Source organism: Dreissena polymorpha, chromosome 13 (genome assembly GCF_020536995.1).
Source record: "Dreissena polymorpha isolate Duluth1 chromosome 13, UMN_Dpol_1.0, whole genome shotgun sequence".
Taxonomy (NCBI): Eukaryota; Metazoa; Mollusca; class Bivalvia; order Myida; family Dreissenidae; genus Dreissena; species Dreissena polymorpha.
Window position 1 is genome coordinate 1,792,164 of NC_068367.1, and position 17,571 is coordinate 1,809,734.

General features: G+C 35.2%; 2 protein-coding genes across 2 annotated transcripts in view; one reads left to right on the forward strand and one right to left on the reverse strand.

Annotated features, from left to right (window-relative positions):
• The window catches only part of LOC127856221 (heat shock 70 kDa protein 12A-like), a 138,404-nt gene that overhangs the window by 59,903 nt on the left and 60,930 nt on the right, over positions 1 to 17,571 (forward strand). The window lies entirely within an intron of this gene.
• The window catches only part of LOC127856223 (protein unc-93 homolog A-like), a 48,953-nt gene continuing 36,979 nt past the window's right edge, over positions 5,598 to 17,571 (reverse strand). Inside the window, exons 7-8 of the mRNA XM_052392305.1 lie at positions 6,480 to 6,611; positions 5,598 to 5,889 (exon numbers count right to left, since the gene is read on the reverse strand). Coding sequence (XP_052248265.1) covers positions 5,660 to 5,889; positions 6,480 to 6,611 — 362 coding nt within the window. The 3' untranslated portion in view covers positions 5,598 to 5,659. The remainder of the gene's footprint in view (positions 5,890 to 6,479; positions 6,612 to 17,571) is intronic.

Consider the following 17,571-nt stretch of genomic DNA (forward strand, 5'->3'; position numbering starts at 1 on the left):
GACATTTTATAGTCCTCTACCAAGTTTGTTCAAATTATGCCCCTGGGGTCAAATTTGATCCTGCCCCAGGGGGTCAAAAAATTGAAAATTTGCTTATATAAGGCCTATTTTGTGCAAACTTTATAAATCTTCTTGTCCATAATCGTATGGCGTAGGGCTACCAAATTTGGTATGTAGTGACATCTTATAGTCCTCTATCAAGTTTGTTCAAATTATGCCCCTGGGGTCAAATTTGACCCTGCCCCGGGGGGGGGGGGGGGGGGGGGGGGGTTAAAAAATTGAAAATTTGCTATATAAGGCCTTTTTTGTGCAAACTTTAAAAATCTTCTTGTCCATAACCATTGGGCTAGGGCTATCAAATTTTCTATGTAGTGACATCTTATAGTCCTCTACCAAGTTTGTTCAAATTATGCCTCTGTGGTCAAATTTGACCCTGCCCCGGGGGGGTTAAAAAATAGAAAATTTGCTTATATAGGGCCTACTTTGTGCAAACTTTAAAAATCTTTTTAACCATAACCATTGGGCCTAGGGCTACCAAATTTGCTATGTAGTGACATCTTATAGTCTTCTACCAAGTTTGTTCAAATTATGCCCCTGGGGTCACATTTGACCCTGCCCCGGGGGTCAAAAAATTGAACATTTGCTTATATAAGGCCTATTTTGTGAAAACTTTAAAAATCTTCTTGTCCATAACCATTGGGCCAAGGGCTACCAAATTTGGTATGTAGTGACATCTTATTGTCCTCTACCAAGTTTGTTCAAATTAAGCCCCTGGGATCAAATTTGACCCTACCCCGGGGGGTCAAAACTGAAAATTTGCTTATATAAGGCCTATTTTGTGAAAACTTTAAAAATCTTCTTGTCCATAACAATTGGGCCTAGGGCTACCAAATTTTGTATGTAGTGACATCTAATAGTCCTCTACCAAGTTTGTTCAAATTATGCCCCTGGGGTCAAATTTGACCCCGCCCTGGGGGGGTCAAAAAATCGAAAATTTGCTTATATAAGTCCTATTTTGTGCAAACTTTAAAAATCTTCTAGTCCATAACCGTATGGCATAGGGCTACCAAATTTGGTATGTAATGACATCTTATAGTCCTCTACCAAGTTTGTTCAAATTAAGCCCATGGGATCAAATTTGACCGTTCCCCAGGGGTCACAAAATTGAACATATGCTTATATTGGGCCCATTTTGTGCAAACTATAAAAATCTTCTTGTCCATAACCATTGGGCCTATTTCTATCAAATTTGGTAGGTAGTGACATCTAATAGTTCTCTACTTAGTTTTTTCAAATTATGCCCCTGGGAACAAATTTGACCTTGCCCCAGGGGTCACAAAAATGAACATATGCTTAAATAAGGCCTATTTTGTGCAAACTTCAAACATCTTCTTGTTCTTAATTATAGAGCCTAGGGCTACTAAATTTGGTATGTTGTGATATCTAATAGTTCTCTACCAAATTTGTTCAAATTATTCCCCATGGCTCAAATTTGATCCTGTCCCGGGAGGTCACAAAACTGAACATATGACGTTTACCAGGGGAGATTACTGCGGCCGTGTGGCTGTGACCAACAACAACAACAACATCTTGTAAACATGAGATAAAACCCTGTCATTTAGTGCCATTTTAGATCAGATGGTGACTGCTTACAAAGGAATTGAAGTAAGAACATGTGTTCTGAATGTTTTTCTTATAAACTGAAAAAAGTCGGGATTTATTTAAATATGTCGAAAGTGACCATATATCCGGATAAAAAAAATTCGGATGACATGTTTATTTAATGTCTTTTTTGTAGTGTTTAAACCAGTTTAATAATATCTTATTGATTTTAAAACACAACTTCCATGAACATAATTATTTCCATAAAAGTCAATATATGATTCTGCATTGTAAACTCAAACTTTGTATCCAAGAGAAGGTGTTGGAATTAATGAAGTGCAATGTTCTTAACTGTCTATATGCTGCTTTTTAATAACTAATGATTCATTGTTCCATTTGTGAATTGTGACTCATGAAATGTGGAGATATGATTGTCAATTGCTCAACGATCTATATAAATTTCTGATCATTTATAATTTTCTTAATATAAGTTATGAATTGATCTTAGAAGTCATATGTATTACTTAATTAAATACATTTATAAATTAAGAAATAATCTTTAGATTATCATAATATTCTCAGGCCTGTTGGTCTAAGGGATGTGTGGGTTGTTAATTATATGTATGCCCCTCTTCGAAGAAGAGGGTGTTTATTGTTTTGCACATGTCGGTCCGTCCGTCATCCGTATGTCCGTCCACCAGATGGTTTCTGGATGATAACTCGAAAACGCTTAGGCCTAGGATCATGACACTTCAAAGGTACATTGATCATTACTCGCAGATGACCCCTGCTGATTTTGAAGTCACTAGGTCAAAGGTCAAGGTCACGGTGACCCGAAATAGTAAAATGTTTTCTGGATGATAACTCAAGAACGCTTATGCCTATGATCATAAAACTTGATAGGTACATTGACCATGACTCGCAGATGAACCCTATTGATTTTCAGGTCACTAGGTCAAAGGTCAAGGTCACGGTGACCGGAAATAGTAAAATGGTTTCCGGATGATAACTCAAGAACGTTTATGCCTAGGATCATGGATACCCCTATTGATTCTCAGGTGAAAGGTCAAGGTCACTGTGACCCTTAATAGTAAATTTTTTTCTGGATGATAACTCAAGAACGCTTATTCCTAGGATCATGAAACTTCATAGATACATGGATCATGACTCGCAGATTACCCCTATTGATTTTCAGGTCACTATGTCAAAGGTCACGGTGACTCAACTTAGAAAAATGGTTTCCGGATTATAACTCAAGAACACTTACGCCTAGGATCATGAAACTTCATAGTTACATTTATCATGACTCGCAGATGACCCCTATTGACTTTCAGGTCACTAGGTCAAAGGTCAAGGTCACGATGACGTCACACAAAAAAATGGTTTCCGGATGATAACTAAAGAAAGCTTACGCCTAGGATCATGAAACTTCATAGGTACATTAATCATGACTCACAGATGGACCCCTATTGATTTTCAGGTCACTAGGTCAAAGGTCAAGGTCACAGTGCCAAAAAATGTATTCACTCAATGGCTGCCACTACAACTGACAGCCCATATGGGGGGGCATGCATGTTTTACAAACAGCCCTTGTTTGAGATGATTCTTTACAAAGAAAGATGCTACTATTGTATTTGTTATAAATGTGTGAAAGGCTCTAAGAAGGAACCAGAGATTATTAACCCTTTACCAAACACCAACAGGATTTTACGGGTTTATAGCTGACGACTTTATACAAAATTATGATAAAATGAGAAATTGCTCAAGATGAGCAATTTCTCCTTTTATCACAATTATTTCTACCCTACCTGATTATTTCCTTAATATTCCATTACAATTTAATTGTATTCTGCAACCTTTTTCAAATTGGGAAAGTCCAAAATGTGTCGTTTGGTAAAGGGTTAAGGCATTTTGATTCCTACGGGTCTTGTGAATCTGTTTCAAATCAAATGCGTATATTTGATCTTCAGTATCTAAAAATATGTGAAATAGAAAGAACGACAATATCTTTTGGAGAGATAAATGTACCTACGTTATAAGCAATGGGACTGCGCTTCAAAGGAACAATTCCCGGGCTTTTTAGTCTGTTTAGTTAACATGGTAGTAACTTTTTCCATATATAAAAATGCTCACCCTTCCAACTTTAAGCGCCCAATGGGACGAGGGATAGACAGAGAAAGTCACATGCTTGAGTACATTTCAACCCATGCGCATTGCGCGTTTTTTTCGCATAAAAAAACAGTGGAGCGATACAGGGCCATCGTGGCCCTCTTGTTTTCTCTATACGATGTTAAAAATAAGCGATTATTCGTGTCGTCTTTTCGAACAAGGCAAGCCTCGCCTTTATATTATTCTAAGCCTCACCTGATATATTACAAAACGATGGGACAGTAACCTGTTATTCTCTATATATTACAGAGAAAAAATTGAATGGACAATCTTCTCAAACATCTGTTACAAATAAGTTTTCTCATCCTTTTCCATCATGCGGCGTCTCATCAGGTTCTGCGCTGTTTGCTTAAGGGAATTTCTGTAAGAAATATTCTAAATATAGAAATAAATATACTAGACATCCCTAATTTTAGAAATAAATTGATCCAATTTAGAAGGATGGGAGACTCCACTAGGCATAAATGGGTTAAGCTGCTCAACTCACAATGGCCTCATATTGTGGCGTATGTGAACTTGCAATAGCAAAGCTGCACCAGCACTACGTTCATAAACGTGGATACAAAAATATGTTAGCAAGCCCAACGTTTGTTTGAAAAAACATTGTACTTAGCACCCATGACTAACATGGTTGCTACTGAAAGTTCTGTTTGTTTTACCAGAGATGTGCCCAAATATACCGATATGCTAATTGGTTAATCCGTGATAAGGGTATAGAGCAGGGAATGGCTACTTTAGAGTGACTTGAGGACAACGCAGGTCACTGATAAAATGTTATCAAGACCTTGATTTTCAATGAAGTGTGAACCAACATTCGGAATTCTTAAACTCTATAGGACGGGGGAAACATGGCGTAACTGTGAACACGACTCACTATTACGGATGATATTGTATTTGTTCTTCAACAAAACTGTACTTGTACATAAATATTCGCAAACACCTTAAGAGCATACTGGCCATCACTGTCGTTGTTATCGTGAGTCGTGTTCTGAGAAAACTGGGCATAATGCATGTGCGTAAAGTGTCGTCTCAGATTAGCCTGTACAATCCGCACAGGCTAATCAGGGACGACACTTTCCGCATTTATGATATTTTCTCTTCTTAGAAAAATCAAATTTAGGCGGAAAGTGTCGTCAATGATGAGCTTGTGAAGACTGCACAGGCTAATCTGGGACGACACTTTACGCACATGCATTAAGCCCAGTTTTCTCAGAACGCGGCTCTTATTATAAACACTCCACATACGCAAGTATATACAAATCCGCTTAAAACATCCTTGTCAAAGGTCCGCCTTACCAACCGGAGAAAATCTAAGTAGACATTTGCGCCGTACAAACAAACACGGGGGCTAACAAAGCACACAAAAGAGCAGAGTTTGCGGAGTGGAAAATAACATTTTAAGTCGTAATATGTACACGCATATTTGAACTTGGTAATCAACAGGTATGATAACATTTTGAAATTTCAAGGATGTCGTTACAACTGTATTAATCTAAGGTGTCTTTGCAAAGTGAAAGCGCGTCATGTCCCTAGTAACATAGATACTTATGTTTTAAATATCAGAATGGAAATCGGTATTACACGGTTAAAAGTACATATGCGCAACAAGTGTCCATGTTAGTTCTCAATAGGAGCAACACGGACTACACTGTGCATATTACATTTTCATGCCTACTTAAAACTCTTGCTTCTATACTAATAAATGATCATTCAGTTCATATCGAGAATTCAACAATGCATCCATTCATGCAAGTAGCAAGTAAGCATACATGCAGGTACATCAGTGGTTCAAGTTTAAGTTAAAGCTTCGGACTGTAGCGCTGACCGTGCAACGTCCGGCGGTGAAAAGTAATAACACATGCGGGTACTCCAGTGGTTCAAGTTTAAGTTAAAGCTTCGTATTGTGACGCTGACCGTGCAACGTACGGCGGTGAAGGACCTCCACGATGGCGTACTGGAACATGCCAAGCACGAGGAAGGCCATGCAGATGTAGATCTTTACGTCCGTGCGCAGGATGTTCTGCAGGGCAAAGGCGATCATGAAGCCCATGGACTCCCAGAGACGGTAGTTGGAGAAGGCCGCCTCCGAGTCCTTCGTCCACAGGAAACCGTACAGGGCTGCAATGTCAGTGTGTTAAACCGATATCAGATGCGTTCTACGAAAACGGGGCTTAATGCGGCTGCGTAAAGTGTGCGGACTGCAGAGTCTAATCAGGGACGACACTTTTCGTCTAATCTTATTTTTCGATAATAAGGGACTTCCGACAAACAAGAAAAATACAATAAAAGCGGATTGTACACACTGATCAGGGATCACACTTTAAGCACATGCATTAAGCCCCGTTTTCCTAGAGCGTGACTCATATAACACAGGTACTTTGCAGAAACCCTGTCTAGTGAACATCATAAAGTACTTGAACTATTTAAGCGGGCCCAGATGGCATTCTATCACTCCCCTGAGTAATGATATAAATGGTGAACGATGAAGGACCATAGTATTATTTCACAATATTGTGTATGACACGAAAGCGACCTTCTTCCAATCACGAGGAAAGTAACGCAATTACTAGAATAACAGTGCATACAGGTTAAAAATGTCCTTGTATTCAAACTAACTCAACGAGACTTCAAATTGTATAAATGCTCTGCCAAATAATGAATTATAGCTTTTGTTCTTTACGGGTTATAGTGTGCGTTGCCGTGGTTACCGTTTATCTGCGTTTGGATGATGGCGTCTCCGGCGCCCCAGAGCGCGGCAAACACGTAGAAGAGAACCGGCCGACTCGGATCCGGTACCCAGACAAGGAAGGTGATCTGCAGGCCACCTTGCAACAGGAACGCTGGAAATAAATATTAACCCATTTATGCCTAGTGGACTCTCCCATCCTTCTAAATTGGATCAATGTATTTCCAAAATTAGGGATGTCTAGTATATTTATTTCTATATTCAGAAAATTTCTTACAGAAATTCCTTCAAGCATCATGCGGCGTCTCATCTGGGTCTACGCTGTTTGCGAAGGCCTTTTTTCTAGACGCTAGGCATAAATGGGTTAAAGACTTTACATCTCAAAATAACGTCTGCATTTTAAATATTGACCAATTAGGATGATCGTTATGTTAAGTCTATTTTATAAGTTTCATTGATTAATGCTAAAGTTATGAGCTTATGACGGTTCGTAATCATGGGGTCAGATTGTGACGTTTAGCAATAAAAATGCGTGTCGGCTTAAAGGGGCCTTTTCACAGATTTTGGCATTTTTTTTAACTTATTCATTAAATGCTTTATATTGATAAATGTAAACATTGGATCGTAAAAGCTCCAGTAAAAAATCAAGAAAAAAATTAAAAAAAGGAAAAGAACATAGCCCGGAGCAGGTTTCGAACCAGTGACCCCTGGAGTCCTGCCAGAGTCCTGAAGTAAAAGCGCTTTAGCCTACTGAGCTATTCCGCCGAGTACACATGCTTGACGTATTTTATACCTTATATAAGCAATCTTCGTAGTTTCACAAAATTTCACGACAAAAACAGAACTCTCCAAATTATTCAATCGTTTCGCGTTGCAACGCTTTATAATTTTTAGGTTTTAAAATCGTCAAAAGATGCATATAATGGCTATATTAGAGCATGGTTAATGTTCAGTATTATTGTTTCCTCACAAATATCATAACTAAAACGAAAACTTACGAATCTGAAACAACTGTTTTCAATTTTGTCAATTTACCAAAGCGTGAAAAGATCCCTTTAACGTATCAGACAATACTTAGGTAATTACGGTACATCTTTTAGCAGATATAAATAAAACAAAATTTATTTCCAAAATTAGGGATGTCTTGTATATTTATTTCTATATTTAGAATATTTCTTACAGAAATTCCTTTAAGCAAACAGCGCAGACCCTGATGAGACGCCGCATCATGCTGCGTCTCATCTGGGTCTACGCTGTTTGCTAAGGCCTTTTTTCTAGACGCTAGGCATAAATGGGTTAATTTATCATATTCACGAAAAACCGACAATACCATTAAGTTAATGCAAGCAGATGTTATCGAGTCTGGGTTTCACAACTTTGTTTATTCATTTTAGAGCAACAGTGAATCGCTTTTATAAGGTTGCACAGTAAAAAGAGTTTTCAAGATATTTATTAAAAAACTCAATTTAATTAGATATTAAACATGAAAATAAAAATAATCATTATTTAGAAGTATTTTATCGATCCAAGTGACTTAAAAAATCATTAAGTTCAACCGTATAGTATATGCTTTATATATAAATATAAGTAAAAAAATCGATTAACTTTGGTAGTTTTGATATTTTGTATATCAAATGGACCTTTTCCAATCGGCTTTGTAGGAATTGAAAATCGGACATGCGTGGCGCTCTCAAGGGCTAAACAAGGTATGTTTGTAGTTGGAAATTTCAAGCTACTTGAGCGAAGCAGTCAGTTATGGGAGGAAATCATTGCAGAAATGTAAGAAAGCAATTCTATCAAACCCCATTTACTTCTTAGGTGTGGAAATCATCCAGAAATGTGCACTGCGGCTTCGAGCGCGCAGGATTTTATTTGTGTTCCAGAAGGTGGATGCAACAAACCTTGTGGGATGAAAATGCCTTGTGGACATACCTGTCCAAGAGCTTGCCATGTTGTAGACAAATCCCACCTGTTTGTCCCATGTCACAAACCATGTGAAAAAATTAATCCCAACTGCACAGTAGGACATTAGTGCACCAAAAAATGTTTTCAGGAGTGTGGAAGCTGTCGTGTTAAGATTGAGAAAGTGATTCCCATGTGTCGTCATGTGGCAAAACTTTCATGTCATATGGATCCATTTAAATGGGAATGCCGTGAAGTCTGTCAATTTATTTTGTCATGTGGGCATTCATGTGATCAAAAATGTTTTATGTGTCAATCCCAAGGGCACAATCAGAAATGTGACAAGTCAGTGACCCGCGAATTATTATGTGGTCACGAAATGGTTATGCAGTGTCATTTCGAAGCGAACAATCAGAAATGTGACAAGTGAGTGATCCGTGAATAACTATGTGGTCACAAAATGGAATTGAATTGTCATATGGCTATCGCAAATGTTAATTGCTTAGCTGATTGCAAATTAGTTCACGATTGTGGACATCAATGTTCAGGAAAATGCGGCTCGTGTTTCGGTGGAAAAATACACAAGAAGTGCAAAGGAAATTGTGGAAAGACACTGCCATGTGGGCATAAATGTACATTTCCATGCAGTGATGAAGAATGTCCACCTTGTTCACAAAAATGCAAAAGAACATGCATTCATAATTTTATGTGCAAAAAGAAATGTTCCGAGTCATGCGATTCTTGCGAAAATAAGTGTTCATACAAGTGCAGACATGGGAAGTGTGACAATATTTGTTCCGAGGAATGTTCCATTATGCTTTGCAATGAGAAATGTGAAAAAGAGTTGAAATATGCTCATATATGCAGAGGACTTTGTGGAGAAAAATGCATCTGCGTTATATACAACAAACACTTAATAAGAAATGAGTCTGAAAAAGAATTTGCAGAAAATACAGTTTTTCTCCAACTACATGTACCAGATTGTAAGTGCATATTTGAGGTAGGATATTTGGATGAGAATATTAAAACACAAGCTACCTCTGAAAGGAAATATTTGGCTCTGCATTGCCCATTCAGCTTGTGCGGTAAGCTTTTAGAGACGGATATCAGACGTTATTCAACAAGAATCAAAGATGTAAAGCAAAATATGATAAAAGCAAACATGCAATCGCAAGCAATAGATGTTAGAGTAATGGAAATGAATATTTCTTTAAAACTGAACAACCTTAAATCTGTTGGGGCGATAACCGAACAACAAGATGCACAATAAAGCGACAATTAGCAGCAAGAAACACAAGTACATTATCAATCTTTTGCAAAAGACTTGACAAGCTGCAGGAGTTGCATAATGTGGTTAAAATAATTGAGACCGCTAAATCTAGCGGTTTAATTGAAAGTGTTCATGTGGATGGTGTGTTGAAAGTTGACGAAATACAGAAAGTGATATCGGCTGAAAAATTGAATTCAACAAAACAGTTCTGGACAGAAGTATCAAGGGAAATAAACAGACTCAAAATCTGTGTGAAGATTTGTCTTCTAAAGAAACACCTGTATCGTAAACGGAACAGCGCCGTAGACCAAGCTCTCGATCTTAGCTTTAAAGCTTTGCGTTCACATGGATTTGACAGCGATCTTCTTGCTGAATTGATGTCAGTTTCCATCACATTGCATGCGAGCATTTCTAATAATAGTCTTTCGGATCTGGACATAAACGTGGCCTCTTATAAACTCGAGTCAAAATTGGAAATTTGTGAGTTTGAAGTATCTTTAAAAATGAAACAAATAGTGTCATCCCCTGGAGAAAAAAGAACAGCTGCAATCTTAAATAGAAAAGTGTCATCGCCTGGAGTAAAAAGAGCAGTTACAATCTACAATAGACAGGTATACGTTGAAGGATCCGTAGACGCTGGATCGGTTTCAGGCCAAGGTAATACAATCAAGCCAGAAGCAGATCTTTTTCGAAATGAACATGAACTTGCGAGTGATGCATATATGGATGATGAAGAGGAAGACATAGATGTAGAAGGGACATTGATACTCTAACATCTATGATATGCATGGACCCTATCTGGTTTATCAATAAGCATATATTATTAGAAACACAAAATTATCTTCTTAGCGTATTTTCGTTTTAAAGTAAAACCATTTTTACAAATATTACGCGTTTATAGTCCTAACATAATTATTATCGAGCTGGGTTAATTATGATCTGATCAGCGTTTATAAGTTTAAGTTAAAGGAATTCAGGAAAAAAAAAGTGCAAATAAATATCGAAATCGAATAAACGAGATAACTGTAACAGAACAATTTAAGTCATTGATAATGACACTTGTTACAATAGAGGAGAGTAAAATGTTACGTAATTCATTAACCCACACCGATCTGAAAGCCTTTAGTAATGGAGTCAGTCTGACATTAAAAGTATTTAGATGTAATAGCCAAGTTGGGGATGATTGGTTTCGTCTTGTAAGCGTGTAACACGATTATCACGCGTTGCTATTGAAAAAGACACCTTCCAGTACTGCTGTATCTGAGCAATACAAGAACTCCGATAGTGCATTAATGAATAAGCTTTATAGAGGAACGGGTTGTTTAGTGTAGCATTTATAAACTGGATTTAAACTTGAAGTGAAGACGTATATTTGCTGCAATATCAAATGGAGAATGTGTTACGGTGATAGAAATAGAAAAATCACAGAAAAAATGTGTACGTAAACTTTGCGGTATTTTTTAATTCGTCGTGCGTTTTTATCCTTGCTTTGAATGTGATTTACGTATGCAAGAACTCTCAATATTGCATTTATGAATAAGCTTTATAGAGGAACGGGTTCTTTAGAGTAGCATTTATAAAATGGATTTTAACTTGAAGTGAAGACGTATATTTGCTGCAATATCAAATGGAGAATGTGTGACGCTGATAGAAAAAGTGAAATAACTGGAATGTTTGTTTGTACACTTAGTGGTATTTTTTAATTCGTCATGCGTTTTTATCTTTGCTTTGAATGCGATTAACGCTTCGCACCTGTATACGTGAAGGGGAACACGATAATTTTATAACATCCACGCTGTCTGTTGTTGTTTTGGAAGATTTTTAAGCAATCCACATTGATTGCTCCAATTTTCTTAAAGAAATTACATAAAAATGCATTTTTATTGACAATTTATTTTCTCGAAAGTGGATGCATCTTAAAAACTGAATGTGGTAATTTGTATATTTATTTATTAATTGATCGTTTTAACATTAATAGTTGACCTTTTACGTAGGTGTAGAAATTATTTGCTTTTTATTTTGGAGTCACGTGGATCGCGTGTTCGATTGTTTGAATTTTTGTCCTATGGTTGATATAAGCAATGTTTTACAAATGAGGCGCATTTCATTCATTTTACCTTTTAAATTGACATGCGTCTCTCATTATTATAAAGTGTTTAACATGTTCACGTGTGATGTATTCTTCATTAGTTAAATTACATAAAACGAATATTAAATTATTTAACGCCAGTCCTTTTCCTAATTGACATACATGTACATCTTTATTTAAATATATTACATTTATACGAAAATGACCTTTAATGGATATAACAATTATTCGATAATATCAAATTAAACAAATGCATGTTAATAAATTATTTTGCGCAACTATCAAGCTCTATATTTAACTTGTTTCTTTATAATGCTTTAAATAAGTTACAATCTAAATTTTGACTTAATTTTAGGCAATTGTTATTAAGGCATTTATTCAAACCAATTACTTTGCATTACTTTTCTTTGATTTATTATTCACTTTTATCGGATACGTAAATTAATATAATTATGTCGAGGTGGAAACACGGGCGTAATATTTATTTCTACGCATGATCATGTCATGTCGCCAATCGTAAACTAACTTAAAATTTCAAGATAAAACTAGATATCTCACATTCTCAACCTATTCGAAAAAAAGTGTGTTGCTTAACATGTCTTTTTTTGAATGGCCCGTTAAGTTGTGTGTTATTTCACATAATTTATGTATGCAGCAATTGTATATATGCACATTTTAAGTTAAGGTTTGCGTACAATGATATTAATCTTACAGAAAGTTCTTCATGCCTGTGTATGTTGTTCTTTAAACCAAGTTTGTTATTTTTACATTTAAAACATAAGTAATGATTGTTTGTTTGTATGACCAATTTCATCGCATGTCACTAAAAATATGTTTGCTTATATGTGATCGAAATAACGTGCATTTAAACATGAATATATTTTTCTTAAATTATAATAGTTAAACGTATATAAGCTATGTTGCAAAAAGTACTAGTGTAATGAAAAGTATGAGCTATTATACATTTATTATGGTATTACAACTATGTCCGGTCGATTGTCCTGTCGATTTTGGATCCTGCGATTCCTAAAAAGTACTTGATCTAGGCTGATGAAACTCGGTATGCAGATAGAGGGTCATATTTAAATATACACGTTATTTAAGGGTATTGTTTACGTCAGACAAATTTTATGGTTGCAATGGTTACAAAAGTAAGTGAAAACTAACATCTAGATCATGAGAAACTTAACTAAATAATTATGCTTGTTTTAACATACTCGGTTTGGGGACAGAGCATTTTGCAATCTGTATTTATGTTATTTCATTTTTTTATTCAGACCAAAATTGTGGTTGCTATGGTCACAGAAGTAAGAGAAATTTAAATCTGGAAAGTGTCATATTTGAAAACTATTTTAATCTAGGTTGATGGAACATTTGAAGTTCCTGTTCTTAATCAAACGACATAAATCCATAAAGGGACTGCTGTTGTGTATATGACAAATCTTCTATATTTCAAATCATGCATCTAGGGTCCAAACAGGCTTCACCCGTGGGTTACGTTATTTGTATTGACCTACCTATCGAAACAATAAAAACCATTTTATCTGCAACAACACAATACAATTGGGGTACAAAATTGTATAATAGTACCTTTAAAAGTTTTTAAACCATGTCCCTGCTTTCACAACTTACCATGCCAAATTTGTCACATTGTTTTGTTTCAACGTCCTACCTATTTCGACATGCGGTGTCGGTAGGGTATTTTTCGTCAATCTTTTTGACAACCTTTAGTACTTCTATTACATACAACTTGCTTACCAATATAACAAGCGTCTTAGGGATAAGACGTTTTAACGATGGCACGTTCTACTTATATTAGGTTTTGCCTTCCAACACATAACACTTGGACTTATGTGTTTTTAATTGGTTTTATGTACATTGTTTTTGGCATTCCAAACATAGATTGTTTCTGGTGTTGTTGTTTGTTTCCACCTTTTTGTATTTGCATGTATGCGAAGTGTTCGTCAGTATTCAAATGAGTAAGAACCAAACAATATTATACTGGCTGATTTTGTATGTTCATTTGTAACGGGTGTATGTATACACTTTGTGTTAAGCTTATTTTGTTCACAGACTTGCATACTGTTGCTCTTTTATAATTATCTACTACATACGAAAGAGCAGTTTTATTCGTTATTTTATTGCACATACTGAGATGTTGTTTATGTTAAAGACAAATACGTATTAACTGTATAATAATAAAAAGTATAATAGTTATTATGAGGACACTATCAGACTGAGGTCGTAGGTTTGCGATTGTCTGGCTGTCCATAAAAAGTATAATTGCTGATGTGTGGAAATTTGAAGACATAAATGCGCATGTATATGTATTTGATGCATTTTTTTCGAATATAGGTGGAGGTTTGGCCCCTTTTGTAGATATTTATGTTATGTGTGTTGTGTGGTATTTAAGTTCTAGAGTGGTACTTTTAAACATCGTTCAGCAAGATAATATGTTTAAATAAATATGTTTTATGATTCCTTTTATATTGTAGTGTACATTTTCCGACTTATGAACATTTGTGGTCTTTAAAATGAAAATTATAGATATTTTGAGCTTTGTGTCGTTTGAAACTTAAACTTGACACTGCTAGGTAATGCAACTTTTAAAACAAATTCTTGAGCATATGAAACTTTAAAAACAAATTAATTAGAATGGAAACAATTACATCTAATTGTAGCGATTAATATGGGTTTTGACACCTATGAGAATTAGATTTATCAATGTCATTTGAACTCACATCTTACTGTAAATTCATTACGTTTCTTGATTGCTTTTATTTGAGTTTAATTAAATATCGCCATTCCTAAATTATTGATACATATTATATCATCATTGTATGCATATTTATATTTTAAGGTTTAGTACGTAAAGCTTGTTTGATGTAACTGTACTAGTTTTATTATGCATACAAATTGTATTGTTAGTATACATTTTAATGTTTAATTATATCCTAAAAGATCGTTTTATTGTATGCTTTTCGTAGTTTTAATACTACTAATGTTGATGGATTTACTTTTTACTTTACTTTTTTAAGTAGCACTGATAGATTTTTATATAAAAGTGTGTGAATTTGTATCGTTAACATCGGCATATGTTTTGTATGTTTACCACTGGCGAATACACCAAGTCATTGCTAAAAATATTATTGGGCGACATTCTTATATATTCTTTTAAGCCAGTTGTTTCAACACTTTTTTAAACAATATATTTGAAATAAACATTAGGCACCGAAGCGCTGGTTAATTATTATTTTAGTTGAAAATAAAATACAGTATAGTTATTTTTCAAGTCCGTGTACTCAGCGCATAAATGTGAATGTCTTGTCGGAATAACTTGCATAATGGACTTTAAAGTGATATTATGCGCATCTAACAGTATATGCTATGTGAATATGTGTATATCGCAAACGTTGTTTATGTTTGGTGTTTTCACTTAATATACACTTATATTTGTTAATGCAGCATCGATATACTAAAACAATATCCCGGGAAGAGAAAAATAATGCATTTGAATATCAACCTTACTTTCGTTTTGACAACTGACGACATAAATGATTCGATGAACGATGTGGATCTAAATTTAGTTTTAGTGCAGATTCGTTCATACGACACAAAAACACAATTTTGTTTTACGGATCATTTCGGCTTAGAGGACTGGACAGTCATGTAAAATATCGAATATAATATTTATTTTTTATGAATAACTGGTAGCAAGATGAGTTGCAAATAATTGGTCAGTTACAACATTTTAACTAACTCTTTTGACCTGTTAATTCTTTTCAGCTCATTTCAACAGTGACAAATGCGCATAATATCACTTTAAAATATATCGATTGTAATTTAATAATGAATACGTGCTGGTGGAACATAAAGGGTATATTAACAATTTCGTAGTGTTGTTGTTTGTTGTTGTTCGCAAAAAAATAAAATATATAAACTCTGCTGTTGTTGCTTGCTTTTTCGCAAAAGTCAATTTTAGAAAATACCCATCTGTTAGCAGTTTCTACTCGATACACCAACTTGTTCACACATTAAAAACAACATTAGCATACGCATTTAATACAACAAGTTAAATAGTTTTCGTTTGACAAAATTATTGTATACTGATGCATTCATACATAATTATCACACGAATTTTTTAACAACTTGAAAAGGTATGAATTTTAAACTAAATAATATATCCTGGTTTTAAGTTGTTCGCTTGCGGACAACTAAGGTTAGTGGTATGCGTTGCAAATCGGTCTCCTCTTAACTACGCTAAAACGATAACCATCGCATCTGCCTGTTTATACTTCATCACTGGTACACTGCAGACAGTGAGTGTGTTTGTATGTAATCAATTGTGTTTAACATCTTGTGCGAAGACATTGGCCGGTTTGTCATTGAAATCTGTACATATTGGCTGCTTTCAGGGATAACGGGGCTTAATGCATGTCAAATAAGTGGTGTCCCAGATTAGCATGAGCACACTCATTAGCCTGTGCAATGCGCACAAGCTAATCAAGGACGACACTTTCTGATTTTATGGTGATTTTCGTTTAAAGAGAGTCTCTGGTACTGTGATGACAATTAATGCATATGCAATTAAGCCCTGTTTTCCCAAAATGAAGCTTTAATTATCTTTTCTATTATTGATTTGAAAAAAAGTGATAATAACATCAAAGTAACCTCGCTAACAAGGCAAATAAACAAAATCACATTTAAATCAAATAAACAACAAATGAGTTGTACATTTTTACCTTGTGGCAATATTTAGTTAACATCTAAAATTAAGGGACCTTTTCACAGTTTGTAATTAAATGCTTAATATTGATAAATGTAAACAATGGATCTTAAAAGCTCCATTAAAAAAAAATACAAGAAAACAATTAAATAAACAAAAAAGTTACCCTCAACTAGGCTCGAACCGCTGACACCTGAAATAAAAGTCTATCGTTTTGACCACTCGGCCATCCGTGCTCATACAATGAGAGATGTATTTTATACTTTATATAAGCAATCCTCGTAGTATGAAAAAAAAATTACGACAACAAAACTCTCCAAATTATTAAATCGTTTAATTTTCTTAATTTACCAAAACGTGAAAAGGTCCCTTTAATGTCTCCAGACTTGCAAATTGAATGAGTTCAATGCACTGTCAGATCTTACATCACGAATAACATACAGGTTAAGTGGTTCCCTGTAAGCCTGGGGCCAGTAGATTTAAGCCCAGGAAACTCAATTTCAAAAGTTGGTTACAGTTTGGCTGAAAAGCAGGGCAACTAGCTTTTTCAAAGCTTGAACAACTCAATCCAATTAAACATAGAATGCAAATTGGCGACTGTGGGTCAATTAGGCCTAAGAAATGATTTAATTCCGGCTCACAACAAGACATAATGCATTAAAAGTCTGTCATGTCGGCAAAATTGTTGCTCAATAATTTAAGAAAATAAATAAAGTATTAGATACACATAACACAACATGTACATGATTCTAGGCTTGTTATTTTTTTTTGCAAGGCAACGACAATTCTAAAGATGGTTGCCAGTGCAGCAACCAATTGCGTAAAAAAGAGACATAGTGTTGTTATTTTGTCTAAGTTATCTCTATAACATAAATATGAGGATAAACAGTGCATACACATCTCGACCTGTGCTTTAAGACACACTTTTTATAAATTTGAATGGGTTGTGTTCATTTCAAACTTGCGATATTAAAAGCTACATGTATAACGTTATTTTGAAACTGAGTTACGTCTAAGATTATGCAATAGCGAACAACTTCAGTGCATTCAGCGCTTTGATTTGTTGAACGTGTTCAAGGCATTCTCTGTAAAATTGAAGTCAGTTTTAAATGTCTTTTAAAATATTA